The 14,876-nt window shown below is 42.0% G+C and overlaps 1 protein-coding gene and 1 long non-coding RNA gene across 8 annotated transcripts in view; one reads left to right on the top strand and one right to left on the bottom strand.

The window, feature by feature from the left end:
* LOC122686751 (ATP-binding cassette sub-family C member 4-like) overlaps positions 1–14,876 on the top strand; it is a 2,082,459-nt gene that overhangs the window by 137,853 nt on the left and 1,929,730 nt on the right. Inside the window, exon 1 of one of the 7 annotated variants that reach the window (XM_043891994.1) lies at positions 12,817–13,497. The exons of the other annotated variants lie outside the window; for them this stretch is intronic. Coding sequence (XP_043747929.1) covers positions 13,067–13,497 — 431 coding nt within the window. The 5' untranslated portion in view covers positions 12,817–13,066. Of the gene's footprint in view, positions 1–12,816; positions 13,498–14,876 lie in introns of those variants that run through there. 7 annotated transcript variants of the gene reach the window in all.
* Positions 916–12,866, bottom strand: LOC122686764. Its single transcript, XR_006338891.1, has 3 exons — positions 12,757–12,866; positions 5,298–5,398; positions 916–1,553 (listed from the first exon to the last, which is right to left on the bottom strand). It is a non-coding gene; the product is annotated as an uncharacterized LOC122686764 (long non-coding RNA).

Below are 14,876 nucleotides of genomic sequence, written 5' to 3'. Positions count from 1 at the left end.
AATAATAGCCATTGGTATGTTTTTCACATGAATATTGGTATTTCATTTGCTATGCACTGCTGAGAAAGTTAGCAGCAGCCATATTTTCTTTAGTAATACTTTTTGTTCCTTTAGGGCTTCCCTGGTGGCTCAGATGGTAAAGCGTCTGCCTGCAATGTGGGAGACCTGGGTTTGATCCCTGGGTCAGAAAGATCTCCTGGAGAAGGAAATGGCAACCCACTCCAGTATTCTTGCCTGGGAAATCCCATGGACAGAGGAACCTGGTGGGTTACAGCCCATGGGGTCACAAAGAGTTGGACACTGAGCGACTTCCCTTTCTTTCTTTCCCTTTCTTTGTTCTTTTAAGACCACCTTCTGAAATTCACAAAATCTCTATTAATCTGTATATTGTAATTACAGTACTTCTTTACCAAAAGAAAACCACTTTCTTTTCTCGAGGAAAAACAAGTTTTGTTTTTGTTTTTGTTTTTTTTAATCACCCATAATCCCACAAAAGAGAAATGATCATTGTTATCATTTTGAAATATTTTCTTTTAATGTTTCTTGTTTCATGCGTTCTTGTGCAAAATTGGTATAATGGTTTCATGTCATTGCATGAATATTTTCTGTTGTTTTAGTTTGGGTTCCCTGAAGCTGAAGTCTAGGATTAGAATTTGAATGCAATAGGTTATTTGGGAGGGGGGTCCCAGGAAACACTGGCAATGGAGTGGGGAAGTGAGACAAGAAAGGGACAGAGGGCCACACAGGATGTGTTATCAGGTATGTTCCAGGCTGGGTCACTGGAACATAATCCTGCTGGGAAACTGTAGGAGGCAGTGTGGAGCACAAACCTCAAGGTTAATTTCTGACAGTGAGTGAGTTGGGTTATTTGTTCACCAGCTCCTGTCTGTCTGTTGACTGAAGGCTGCTGGGGGAGGAGAGCCGAGGAAGACGTTGAATTCCCCATCACTCCTGGCTGCCTTGTACTTTAGCAGAGCTGACTCTGGTGGCAGACAAAGCCCTCAGGCAGAGTTGCAGGAAGTGAAGCTAGGGTGACAGGGAAGGCACCAGGGCAGATACTGACAACATCAGCTCACCCATGTTACTCAGTCTATTTTTAGACTGGCTATTGAACAGTTCACAGTGTGGATGAGTGCCTCCTCAAGGGTTATAGTCCTGCAGTTACTTCTTTTCCTATTTTCTGTTCCTCCTCACAGCAAAATTTCTCACAGGAGTTGTGTACAACCACTTTCTCACACCTTCAGACACAGTTCTCTGCTCAACACATCTTTAAAAGATTTCAATCTCTTTCTCTTTAAAATAATGCTTTTCCTAAGTCACCTGTCTTTGCTGAATCCAATTGGTACTCTTCTGTCTTCAACTTACCAGCCTCTCAGAGGCATGGGTTCCAGCTTCTCCTGCACTTCTGTGACTGCACATTCTCTCCCTCCTCAGTCTCCTGGGTGAGTCTCTACCTGTGAATGATGGATGGTTTCAGGGCTCAGTCTTGGGATTCTCTCTCCCTCTTTCTCCTTGTTTCTGTATCTTATTCTTTAATGAAAATCCTTAAATAACTATAGAAGAAGAGTGTGAATACTTTATATGTAATCCATTTGGAAATTATTTACATTTAAAAAATAAAATTGTGGAATATTTTTTAGCATTCTTAAACTATTTCATGTCCAAAGAAGAGAGGATATTTACTAATCATTTAGGAACACCATGGGCTTCCCTGGTGTCTCATCTGGTAAAGAATCTGCCTGCAATGTAGGAGACCTGAGTTCAGTCCCTGGGTTGGGAAGATTTCGTGGAGAAGGGAAAGACCACCCACTCCATTATTCTGGTCTGGAGAATTCCATGGACTGTAAAGTCCAAGGGGTTGCAAAGAGTCCGACATGACTGAGCAATTTTCACTTTCACCCTCACTTTCATAAAGCCATTAGTAAACCAAAGCACCTTCTGATAACATTCACTTTTCCAGCTGTCATCTTTTCGTAGTTTCAGTCTCACAGAAGACATCTGACACCAAGAGGCATCTAAGTTGCCAAAATTAGATCTGCAAACTCATAATTATTCCTAGCAGAGATCCTCAGGTCCTTATTTTAAAGCCTATTAAATCTTACTTTACAAGCTAGTTTAAAAGAAGTAAAAAGTAAAGTATTATTAGAAAAGATAAGAAATAAAAATATAGAAAAAATAGATGTGAAATTTTTATAAGTTAATTTGTTGTTAGTAAGTGTATATAAATGAATCTGTAAACCCCTATACCTATGTTTCATTAGCCCCTAAGACTATTGCACCAAATGGCATAATACTACTGCTGGTAATGATATCAAATAGTTAATAATGTTTGTCATTATGTTCTGCAAACTGCGAGGGAGGGACATCAGCAATATATGTTAGAAAAAATGTCCGTAAAAAGTCAATACTTTTAATATTGACACATGATGGACTTCATTTCTGTTGTCCACATATAATGAAAGCCTTCACGCAAAGGTGTGACTCTTAAGAATGGGAATTGTACACACATTATAAGTTGTATACTTGGTGAGGGTAGGGAATACATTTCATTCAGATGCAATTTGATACTTTTATACCCACAGCTTCGCTGAGAATGCAATTGAAAGTAGACTGTATAAAAGGAAGCAAGCAAAGTCTCTTCTCAGAAAACAAAGAATTTTAAAGTTCTTTATGTTTAGAAAGAATATTTCAGCTTTTTAACCTCTGAATGTTATAAAAGTATCTAAAATATAGATTAAATATTAATAATATGCAATACAAATTAATTTTATAGATGTATTTTTTACCTCAAACTCTATTTCTCTTAATTTCACTGAAGTTATATTTAATAAACAGAAAATTTAATGAAGCAAAATGGACTTAATTTGCAAGGGGTGGGAAGGAGATTATAACTCTGGTAGTGTTTTATAAGTTATTTTCAAAAATTGATACGAGAAAAGGTAAATTGTTCTTATTTTCTTGATTAAATTGAAGAAAGTTATCATGTGATTTATAAATTTAAGTAATACTATAAGGGAGCAGTGGGACATTTTATTAATATGGATCTCAATCTATAACTTTAAAAGTCTCATTTCCTCTATTATAACACTTCATTTTTAAAAATTGTTATTTATTTGCTTATTTTAATTTTTGCCATGCTGGGTCTTTGTTGCTATGTATGGGCTTTCTCTATTTGTGGTGGGCAGGGTTACTCTTCATTGTGGTGCATGGGCTTCTCATTGCAGTGGCTTCTCTTGTTGTGGAGCACAGGTTCTAGGGCGCACATGCTTCAGGAGTTATGGTTTGTGAGCTCAGTAGTTGCAGAGCACAGGCTCTAGAGTGCAGTTTACACAGCCTGTGGGATCTTCTGAGGGCAGGGATAGAACCCATGTGTCCTGCATTGGCAGGCCGATTCTTAACCACTGGACGACCAGGGAAGTTTGAATGTATAATCATCAGTGTCTCACAAGCATTTAATAGATTTTTCTTTCTGGGGGAGGTGGGGTGGGGAAGGTACAGAGATTTCCTTCTTTCCCCTGCCCCCACATCCCATAGCCTCCCCACTATCAACATAGAGTGAAAGATTTGCTACATCTGATGAATCTATAGAGACACATCAGTCACCCCAAATCCATAGTTTACATCAGGGTTCACTCTTGGTGTCGTGCATTCCATGGTTTTAGACAAATGTATAATAACATTTCCATCTTTATGGTATATTATAGTGTATTTTCATTGCCCTAAAAATCCCCTGTGCACCACCTACTCATCTCTCATCCCACCTCCACCCTCTGGCAATACTGGTCCTTTACTGTCTCCATAGTTTTGCCTTTTTGTCATATTGTTAGAATCATGCAGCATGTAGCCTTTTCAGACTGACTACTTTCACTTAGTAATGAGCATTGACGTTTCCTCCATGTCGTTTCATGTGTTGGTAGCTCATTTGTTTTTAGTGCTGAGTAGTACCCCATTGCCTGGATGAACCAGTTTGTCCATTCACCTGTTGAAGGATATCTTGATTGCTCCCAAATTTTGGCGGTTATGAATAAAGTTGCCCTAGATATTTCATAGATTTTAAAAAAATGATTTCTCTTCCTTAAAAATTAAATACATAATGACCCCAGCTTACTTCTGTCAGGCGAGTGTATGCTCCTCAGTTTTTATCTTGTCACAACAAAGTTTTGGAGTGACGGACATTAAAGCCCCCCTTGGCATGTCACAGCTCTCCAGTCTTGGACAGACTGTGTTTTAGCTCTCAGGTCTCAAACAGACCGTGTTATAGCTCTTAGATAAATCAGTGTTACAGCTCAATTTTACAGCTCTATTTTATTTAGATAATAGCAGGAAAATCCATCTTCAAGGCGTGAGGGCATGTTGACCCAAAGACGTGAAGAGAAGAGTGCCCCAAAGCGTGGAAGAGAGAGAGAGTGAGCTAGCTTTTATATGTTTCTCTCTCCCTGGGCCTGTCCTATGTAAATTGGGCCAGCCAGGAGTGTTGTTTGTTTTACCTGAGGTCCTCACTCTGGTCCTCGGACCTTCCTTTGTTCTATTTTCGCGGGCTTTTCCCTTCCAGGTATTTTAGCCATCACCATTCTGGACTCCTTTTCCCTCTTCTAACTACCTAACACTTCAAATATGCATCCAAACCAGACTGAAGAGGCACCTCCTTTCTTTCATTTCATGCTCTCTCCATATTTACATTAATTGCATTGTTGTTAATATTAGCATATAGATTCTTTCCATCTTCTAGTTTTTTAAACAGTGGAGGAAAATGTAATAAAACACCTAAATGGATCTACAAAGAAGGGCCATTACAATACAGACATGATCGTTTTATGGAAACTGAACAAGTTGACTGATCGAGATGGATGGCAATGCTTGATAGTCAGTTTCTGGGTGAAATTCTAAATTTGAAATAAGAAAAGTGGTTTGAGGTTAGCAGAGTAAAGGTTATGACCCAATGGGACATCTAGATGTGTGCTAGAAATAGCCTCCCAGGCTGTTTTGATTATTGAGTAGAAACTCAATTCTCTTGGCTGTTGCAGAATGATAAATGACATACACATAAAGGTATCAAAACTTTTAGTCCAGAATTTGGTCTCAATTTAGACAGAGTGGCATCTCTCATGGGATACAAGCAAGCTATACTACATAATTTGATTCTGAACTTTGTGTTGCTACATGACATGGAGTTAAATGTATCCTTGCAGATCAGCTCATTTGAAGAGGTGGCACCTCAGGCTCTTTGACCAAAACTACCAGCTTTGAACCAAAGGCCAGTTGCTCTTTCCCAGTCACTTCTTTTCTAAAGCTCTCACCTTAGCATGGATCCTCCATCTGGTAGATTGTTGTCAAAAGTAAAATATTGTCACTACACAGAATCCAGAGAAACCCACTGCAGGCAATAAAACAAACACAGCTAGGAAAAAAAGAAAAAACTATCATTTTAATCTCAGTTCCTCTGTGTGGTAGACTCTGGTCAATAGTAAAATACCATCACCAGGCAGAATCCAGCAAAACCTACTACAAAGTAAAAAAGAATAATAACTTTAGTTACCAAAGCTCAGTCATAGTCAAATGTTAGGAATCCAGAAAGAACCTACAGTTGAGTGAGTAAACGGTATTAGCTGTCAGTGCAGTAAAGATAGGTCCACATACAAGTCAATATACAGCGGGCTGATTCTAAGTTGACAAGTGATACACGACACGTTTTTCCATGAAAGAGAAATGAAGGAATGGGAATGGCAGGCAGAGCCTAATAGCTTTTTAGCCAGAATACCTCACAACTTCTTTGTTGCTTTCATCAGTACACTCTCAGGATCCAGCTTTCTTAATATCTTCTACCATTTTGGTGATTGTTCAAAGCATTCAGTACCATTTTTGTTGTCATTGTACTAGGTCTTTGTTGCTGCCCGGGTTTTCTCTAGTTGTGGTGAGTGGGGGCTACTGTTTGTTGTACTTTTCACACTGTTCATGGGGTTCCCAAGGCAAGAATACCGATGTGGTTTGCCATTCCCTTCTCCAGTGGACCATGTTTCGTCAGTACTCTCCACCATGACCCATCCGTCTTGGGTGGCCCTACAAGGCATGGCTCGTAGTTTCATTGAGTTAGACAAGGCTGTGATCCATGTGATAAGATTGGTTAGTTTTCTGATTGTGGTTTTCCTTCTGTCTGGCTTCTGATAGGTAAGGATAAGAGGCTTATATCGGGATGGGGAATACGTGTAAATCTATGGCTGATTCATATCAATGTATGACAAAACCCACTGAAATGTTGTGAAGTAATTAGCCTCCAACTAATAAAAAAATAAATACATAAATAAAATAAAATAAAAAAAAAAAGAGGTTTATGGAAGCTTCCTAATGAGAGAGATTGACTGTGAGGGAAACTGGGTGTTGTTCTGATGGGTGGGGCCATACTCAGTCAATCTTTAATACAATTTTCTGTTGATGGGCAGGGCTGTGTTCTCTCTCTGTTGTTTGGCCTAAGGCCAAACTCTGGTGGGGGTAATGAAGATAATGGAGACCTCTTTCAAAAGGATCTGTGCACACAATGTTGCATTCAGTGCCCCTAACCCAGCAGCAGGCCACTGCTGACTCAGGCCTCTGCCAGAGACTCCTGGATACTCCAAATCTTGCAGAATTTCTGAGGGTCAGTAATCTGGAAGCAGCTTGGCTGGGTAATCTGGCTCAGGGTCCCTCATGAGGCTGCAGCCATCAGAAGGCTTCTCTGGGGCCTCACTCAGCAAAGTAATACTCAAAATGCTCCAAGCTAGGCTTCAACAGTACATGAACTGAGAACTTGTAGAGGTTTAAGCTGGATTTTAAAAAGGCGGAGGAACCAGTGATCAAATTGCCAATATCCGTTGGATCAAAGAAAAATCAAGAGAATACCAGAAAAACATCTACTTCTGCTTTCTTGGCTATGCCAAAGTCTTTGACTGTGTGGATCACAAGATACTATTTAAAATTCTTCAAGAGATGGGAATACCAGACCACCTTACCTGCCTCTTGAGAAATCTGTATGCAGGTCAAGAAGCAACAGTTAGAACAAGACATGGAACAATGGACTAGTTCCAAATTGGGAAAGGAGTATGTCAAGGCTGTATATTGTCACCCTGCTTATTTAACTTATATGCAGAGTACATCATGCGAAATGCTGGGCTGGATGAAGCACAAGCTAGAAGCAAGATTGCTGGGAGAAATATCAATAACCTCAGATATGCAGATGATACCACCCTTATGGCAGAAAGTGAAGAATTAAACAGCCTGTTGATGAAAGTGAAAGGGGAGAGTGAAAAAGCTGGCTTAAAGTTCAACATTCAAAAAACGAAGATCATGGCATCTGGTGCCGTCAATTCATGTCAAATAGATGGGGAAACAATGGAAACACTGACAGACTTTATTTTCTTGGGCTACAAAATCACTGCAGATGGTGATGGCAGCCATGAAATTAAGAGATGTTTGCTCCTTGGCAGAAAAGCTCTGACCAACCTAGATAGCATATTAAAAAACAGAGACATTACTTTGCTGACAAAGGTCTGTCTAGTCAACGCTGTGGTTTTCCAGTAGTCATGTATGGATGTGAGAATTGGACCATACAGAAAGCTGAGCGCCAAAGAATTGATGCTTTTAAATTTTGGTGTTGGAGAACTCTTCAGAGTCCCTAGGACTGCAAGGAGATCAAACCAGTCAATCCTAAAGAAAATCAGTCCTGAATATTCACTGGAAGGACTGATGCTGAAGCTGAAACTCCAGTACTTTGGCCATCTGATGTGAAGAACTGACTCATTGGAAAAGACACTGATGCTAGGAAAGATTGAAGGTGGGAGGAGAAGGGAACAGAGGATGAGATGGTTGGATGGCATCACTGAGTCAATGGGCATGAGTTTGAGCAAGCTCTGGGAGTTGGTGATGGACAGGGAAGCCTGGCATGTTGCAGTCCATGAGGTCGCAAAATGTCGGACATGACTGAGCGACTGAACTGAACTGAACAGACTTTTCATTGCAGTGACTTCTCTTATTGTGGAGCATGGGCTGTAAGCACACAGGCTTCAGTAGTTGTGGTGCTTGGGCTTAGCTGCCCTGTGGCAGTATGTGGGATCTTCCTGGACCAGAGGTTGAACCTGTGTCCCCTGCATTGCACATGGATTCTTATCCACTCTACTGCCAGGGAACTCTAAAGCACTTCTCTAAAAATTCTTCATGATTTATTCATTCATTTTGCTTTTGCTGAACTTAGAAGTTAGGCTGTTTCTAAATTCTATTGTTATAATAAGCACTGCTCTGAGAAACATGAAAGTTAGTTGCTCAGTCATGTCTGACTCTTTGTGACCCCATGAACTACATCCTGCTAGGTTCCTCTGTCCATGGAATTCTCCAGGCAAGAGTACTTCCTGGAATGGGTGGCCATTTCCTTCTTCGCAGGACCTTCCCTATCAAGGGATTGAATCTGGTCTCCTGCATTGCAGGCAGATTATTTACTCTTTGAGTATTTGTACAGAAATAGCTGTCTATAGCTGACTTTTTACCGTCTTCATCCTCAAAGTGGAAGTCTTACTGAGTTAAAAATAATGAACATTTTTAAGGCTCTTAATAATAAATATTGTTAGATTATTTTCTGAAAAAACTATTCTAATTTATATTTTGTCAACAATACACTACAGTGCCTCTCAGACTTTGCCTTCATTAGGATGGAGTATTCTGTTTTTTCTGGTTTATTTATTTTTTTGATGGTTATAAGGCCTCTTTATTTGGCTGAAAAACATTTGAAGCATGAAACTGTGTGACACAATCAGTGCCACCATCGCAAAACATCCTTAATTTAACAGGGTAAGAATGAATGTGTTTGTGTTATTTTATTATTTTTTAGTCTTTTGCTGAAATTTCCTCTTATACCTATTCTTTTTCTAGATTGTGAGCCTAATAAAAGTAGGAATTTCAATTTTTTAGGTATATTCTTTTCTGAGGACATCTTTCTTAACTCTTAACAGTTTCTGGACAACTCATCTCAGTAATGGACTAGTGTTCCAAATGAACTGAAAACAAAATTACTCAAGGTTCCATTATTATTATAACATCTTAAAGGAAGATCAAATAGAATATATTGATCCAAAATAAGGAGTTTTGTTTAAGTTTTTATACCAGGACTTTCTGTAACAGTGTTATAGTGCAAGTATGTCTGAGAGCCAGTGGGAAGTTAATTCATTACTAGTAACAAAGTTCTGAAATGTGAGGATGATTTCTTTTTATGAATTAGATCACATTCAAGGTTATTTGTATAATAACATGAACATTATTAATTTGCTTTCTTGAATGTGAGAGATTTGTGGTGCCAGAGCCATTGGTTACAGCAGTCCTGTCCATAGAAATATAAAGTGAACCACATCTGTAAAGGTAAATTTGTAGTAGCCATTTTAAAAGGAAGATAATATCAGTAAGACATTTTTACACCAGTGTGTCCAAAATACTATATTAACATATAAACAATATAAAAATCATTAATGAGACAAATGATGTTTTTTGCTGTCTTTGAAATCTATTGTGTATCTTATCTTATAGTTATGGCACATCTCAAATTTGGACCGGATGTATTTCAAGTCCTCAAAATTGTCATGCATGTAGATAGTGCTACCATATGGGGTAATCCAGGGTTTATAGTATTAGCTAGGAATTTTATGGGTTCATGTATACTAAGTCACTTCAGCTGTGTCCAGCTTTTTGTGACACCATGGACTGTAGTTCGCCAGGCTCCTCTGTCAATGAAGATTCTTCAGGCAAGAATACTGGAGTGGGTTGCCATTTCCAGGGAGTAAATATATTTGTCAGTAATTAGAAGGATGTTTCTGGTAAGTGTCATAGTTTAGATTCCCTGGTAGCAGACTCTGAGAAGGATTTGAGTGGAAGGAGTTTATTTTATAAGTCATCCCAGGAAAATATTTGTAGGGAGTGAAGTGAGACAGAGAGGGAAGGAAGCCAATGAAAACTGTGTTAACAAGTTACTGCTTAGGCAACTTGGCTGCTTAGAGTGGTGGGAGACAGAATTGTTCCAACTCACAGACAAAGGCACTGGGGCATTTATCTCCTAGCTCCCCATCCATCACCAGTTGAAGGTTGAATCCAGAGGTTTGGACTTGCCTTGACTATGGTCCCAAAGTGCTCCCAAGCTGGAAAAAGGCCCTTCAGTAGAGAGTTGCAGATAAGCAGTGACCTCCTTAGTCCTGGGGAAGAGTCAGAGGATATGAGCTGGAAAGTGACAGCTCCTGCTCCAGCAGGTCCCTTCATCTAAGGAGGGAACCTAGTAGCCTTAGGAACCCCAGAGATTTGATGCCACCTTGACTCTCCTTTATATACCATGCTGTTCACTTATATGTCCCTAACTCCTAGAACAGTTCATGGTACACAGTAGGTGTTTAATAAATAGTTGTTGAGTGCATGACTTCCCTTTGGGTTCCTGCTTTACTCTTTCTGGCCTCTTCATGTGAATGGGAGGCATGGCTACAAGCAGTTATGGGTCATATCCTTATAAGTCCCTAATCAGAAAGGAAAGAGGTTTTCTCTTTCTAGCACCAGCAAAAAGAAAATTAAAAACACCCTAAAAAACAGCCCGACCATTTGTAAACCTGAAAACAGTTAGGTCAGAAAGGTTAGGTAAAAAGGAAAGTATCTAAATCTCCAGTCCCCTGGCTCCAGATTCAGTCTTCCGTATACAAACCAACACTGGTTTTCAATGTCTCTTATAAACACCATGTTAGTTTATGTCCAGCATAGGATGCTAAGAAGTTTCAAAAGATCTTAGTTTAAAAAAAAAAAAAAAAGACAGCAGAAGCTGAAGGAATTGAATGTACTTGGCAGTTTGGAGATGGCTAATTATGGTCTTGAGATAGTTGTGGGGATGGGACAGAACAGTCTGGGGCAGTCTGACAAGGAAGTCACTAGACCTCCAACTTTAGCAACCAATTCCTTCATTTTTGAAGTAGAACTAGTAGTTGAGTGTTTACAGCACTGGAAAATGTAGGGAATGTAAAAGAGAACTTAAGTCAGGAGAAATCTGATACCATACATTGTGGATTGCATTATCTGAGAGAGAGCTAACACGAGAAATGTAGGTTATTGAAAAATTACAATTTTCAGCTCTAATCACTTGTCTTTTTTGCAACAGAAAATTTCAAACATGCATGAAAAGCACGAAAATAGTATAATAAATTCTCATCATGCCCATCAATACAAAATTATCAACACCTTGCATTCTCATATGTTTGCCTCATAAAAAATGTTTGAATATATTAAGGGTTTCTTTAAAATCAATTTCTCCTCTGGCATTAAGGTATAGCTGACAAATATTATATATATTTAGATGTTCAACCTGATGACTTGATTTACATATACATTGTGAAATATTCATCACAACTGAGAGTCAATGCCTAGGTAGGTTGATAAGAAGTCCAGGGTCCCCAAGGAGGAGAAAGGGGTCCAGAGTCCTCAAGAAGAAGAAAGGGGTCTGGGGCTCTCAAGGAGAAAAAGACAAACTTTTTTTTCTACATTGCTTTATGGTAGTCAATATAGCAATGTAGCTTGCTCCAGGACATGTTTCTCCTTCTTTAGAACCTTCTGACTAATCCTGTCATCTTCAAATACGTGTTGTGGGAGTGGGTCTGGTAAAAGTATATAAGGCCTTGATAAGACTACTGAGTGGGGGTACTCTCCATCCCCCGCCCCCCGTCCCCCTTCTGATGTCTACGTCAGAAGATTTCTCTGTCCCTTTTCATAGTTTAATAAAATTCTGCTACACAAAAACTCTTAAGTGATCAAGCCTGGTTCCTGGTCCCAAAGCTAAATCTTCTACTTTGGAGATCACAAATTCAACACCATTCACCTTAAGCTATCACAACCAACCCAATCAACATGTCCATCACTTCCACTTTTGCCATTTTCCTTTTTTTTTATGTTGAGAACTACTACTCTTTAAGCAAATTAAAAGTACACAGCAATATTATCACATTGCTGTACACCATTTTTCTAGAACTTACCTTTTCATCTTGCATGCTGCTGCTGCTGCTGCTGCTAAGTCACTTCAGTCGTGTCCGACTCTGTGCGACCCCATTGACGGCAGCCCACCAGGTTTACCCGTCCCTGGGATTCTCCAGGCAAGAACACTGGAGTGGGTTGCCATTTCCTTCTCCAATGCATGAAAGTGAAAAGTGAAAGTGAAGTCGCTCAGTTGAGTCCGACTCTTAGCGACCCCATGGTCTGCAGCCTACCAGGCTCCTCCGTCCATGGGATTTTCCAGGCAAGAGTACTGGAGTGGGGTGCCATTGCCTTCTCCAACTGAAGCTAAAAGCCATCATTAATAACACCAATTTTAGCCAAGGTATATGGAAAATTATCAAAGAATAATATGGTCATCTTGTTGTAGGCACATAAATTTTGATCTTTTTCATTTAGAGTAGAAGGGAAGAGAAACTGTTGAGCTGGTAATTAAACACTTATGGGTTGGAGCCCAAGATTTTGTTTATTCAGTCCTGCAGTCATTCATTCATTCACACAGCATATTCTAGGCACTCTTCACACACACTGTCCATCTACCAGTGAGACAACCATGTTGAACCCCAAACTTGGGTCCAAGACCTTGGACAAGTGCTGTCGTTGAACCTCATCTTTCTTATCTGTACAATAGGGATAATACCTTCTTGAACAGGGCATTGTTAGAGTTGAAAGTGAGGTAAGGTCCCCAGCAATGTGCATATGTATTTTGTGACATATGTCACTGTTACTTACCTGAATTCTGAACACATGATGAAAGAAATTAGGAGGCAGTTTCTCTCCCCCCAGAGTCCCCTTTCCCAATCTAAGAGGGCAGCAAAAAGCTCAGAGGTTCCCTCACAATGCAACGTGTGAGATGCCGCAGGACATCTCACATGGGCTGTTCATGCCTTCCGCCAGCTTTCTCCAGACCTTCCCTGCCGCCCAGAGGGAGCTTCGGAGCAGAGCGGGCAGAGCCTGAGCCTCCCCTCTTCGCCTCTGGGTGAGTGCCTGGGCTCAGAACAGGAGTTCCAGCAGAGTTTGCAGCCTGGTGGGATCCTTGGAGATGGTTTGTTCGTGCTGTCCGGTCTACCTCCCTCCATCAAAGAGCCGGTGGCCTTGCCTCCCACTCGCATGCGGCTCCTGGAAGCTTTGGCCTGACTGCCTCTTCGTCCTGCAGCCCCAAACACGGCCCTACTTCTCCCGGAGCGGTGACAGCAGCACAGTCGGTGACCCGGAGGCGGTCCGGGAGGCTGCGCAGTCCCGGGGGGCGGAGACCTGGCGGGCTGTGGGAGCTCCACCCCCAGAAGCCTGTGGTTCTCGGGGTCGCCCAGCAGACCGCGAAGGCGGACTGGAAGACCGCGGGAACCTCACCGCGGCCAGAGCAGCGCCGCCCCGCTCCACGCCCGCCCCGGCCGGCACGATGCTGCCGCAGTACCCGGAGGTGAAGCCCAACCCATTGCAGAAAGCGAACCTCTGCTCACGCCTGTTCTTCTGGTGAGCGCCCCCCCACCCCGGCCGTGATACGCGGCAGTCACGGCGCCCTCCGCTGCCGCGCCTTTCGGAAACAAGTGTGGGCCCTCCCAATGCTGTCCTGCTGCCCCCTGCACCCTGGGAAGGCGGGGCACGACTGGGCAAGGAAGTGGGGAGCAGGGGTGGGGAGGGGACCCGGGGACCTGGTGGCGGAGGTACAGGGTCTCCGTGCCTTGCTGCCGGCAGCCCCTCCAGAGCCAGAGAGCAGGAAGCGGGAAGGCTGCCAGGGGGAATCACAGCCCAGTGGGAAATGCACTGAACACCCCGCCTCTGCTCTTCCCGGCTTCCCCTGAACTGCTCAGGAATTCCCAGTTCTGAACTGAAGCGTCACACCCCCACCGCCTACCCCTGTCCCCAGCCCCAAGCAAGCAGCTTATGAACAGCTCCCTTCATCTAAGTAGTGCCCTGGACCCTTGTTGTTGTTCAGTCCTTCAGTCCGACTCTTTGCAACCCCGTGATGGCAGCACTGCTGGTCTCTGTCCCTAACCGTCTCCGGAGTTTACCCAAGTTCATCTCCATTGCATCCATAATGTCATCCATATAACTCATCCTCTGACACCCTCTTCCCTTGCTCTTAATCTTTCCTAGCATCAGGCTTTTTTCCAGTGAGTCATCTGTTTGCATCAGATGACCAAAATACTGAAGTTTCAGTTTCAGCATCAGTCCTTCCAAAGAATATTCAGGGTTGATTTTCTTTAAGACTGACTGGTTTGATCTCCTTGCAGTCCAAGGGACTCAGAAATCTTCTCCAGCGCCACAGTTGGAAGGCATCAGTCCTTCAGTGCTCACCTTCTTTGCCATCTTTCAGTGATGTCCCCACCTTTCCCCTTGTGCTCTGTGTGACAGTGTGTTCCAGCTGCACTGGGTCCCCTCTGCCCCCAGGTCTGTGACCCGGTGTTTCTTTCCCTTTCCCTTTCTCCCTGCGTGGCTCTCACTGTATGACCTGGTTCCTAGTTGTGGCAAATTTCACGTGGGTAAAAGATGAAAGGTTTTTTATTTAATGATTGGGAACACTATTCTTGAACACATTTTGCTTTTGCCTGGGACACACAGTCAGGACTGAAGGATTTATTTGATCAGCCCCTTTCCTTATTGTGACTATCTCCACTTCCACCTTTGAGGATCACTCTGGGGATAGAGTCTCTGAAGCCTGTGAGGTGTTTCCCAATCTCTAGCCTTCAGAGAAGCAGTGCATGATCTTGATGCAGGTGGTCCTGCCCAGGAGTCATTTGGTTCTGAAACCACTGAAGGGTCCCTGAGCCCAGAGGAAACACACAAATGAAAAACAGCTCAGAGTTGAAGCTCTTAACTAAAGTGTTCCATGTGGTAGCTGGGGCCACTAT

This window comes from Cervus elaphus, chromosome 30 (assembly GCF_910594005.1).
Source record: "Cervus elaphus chromosome 30, mCerEla1.1, whole genome shotgun sequence".
Lineage (NCBI taxonomy): Eukaryota > Metazoa > Chordata > Mammalia > Artiodactyla > Cervidae > Cervus > Cervus elaphus.
Note: the sequence above shows the minus strand (reverse complement) of the source record. Positions and strands in the feature narration are given on the sequence as shown.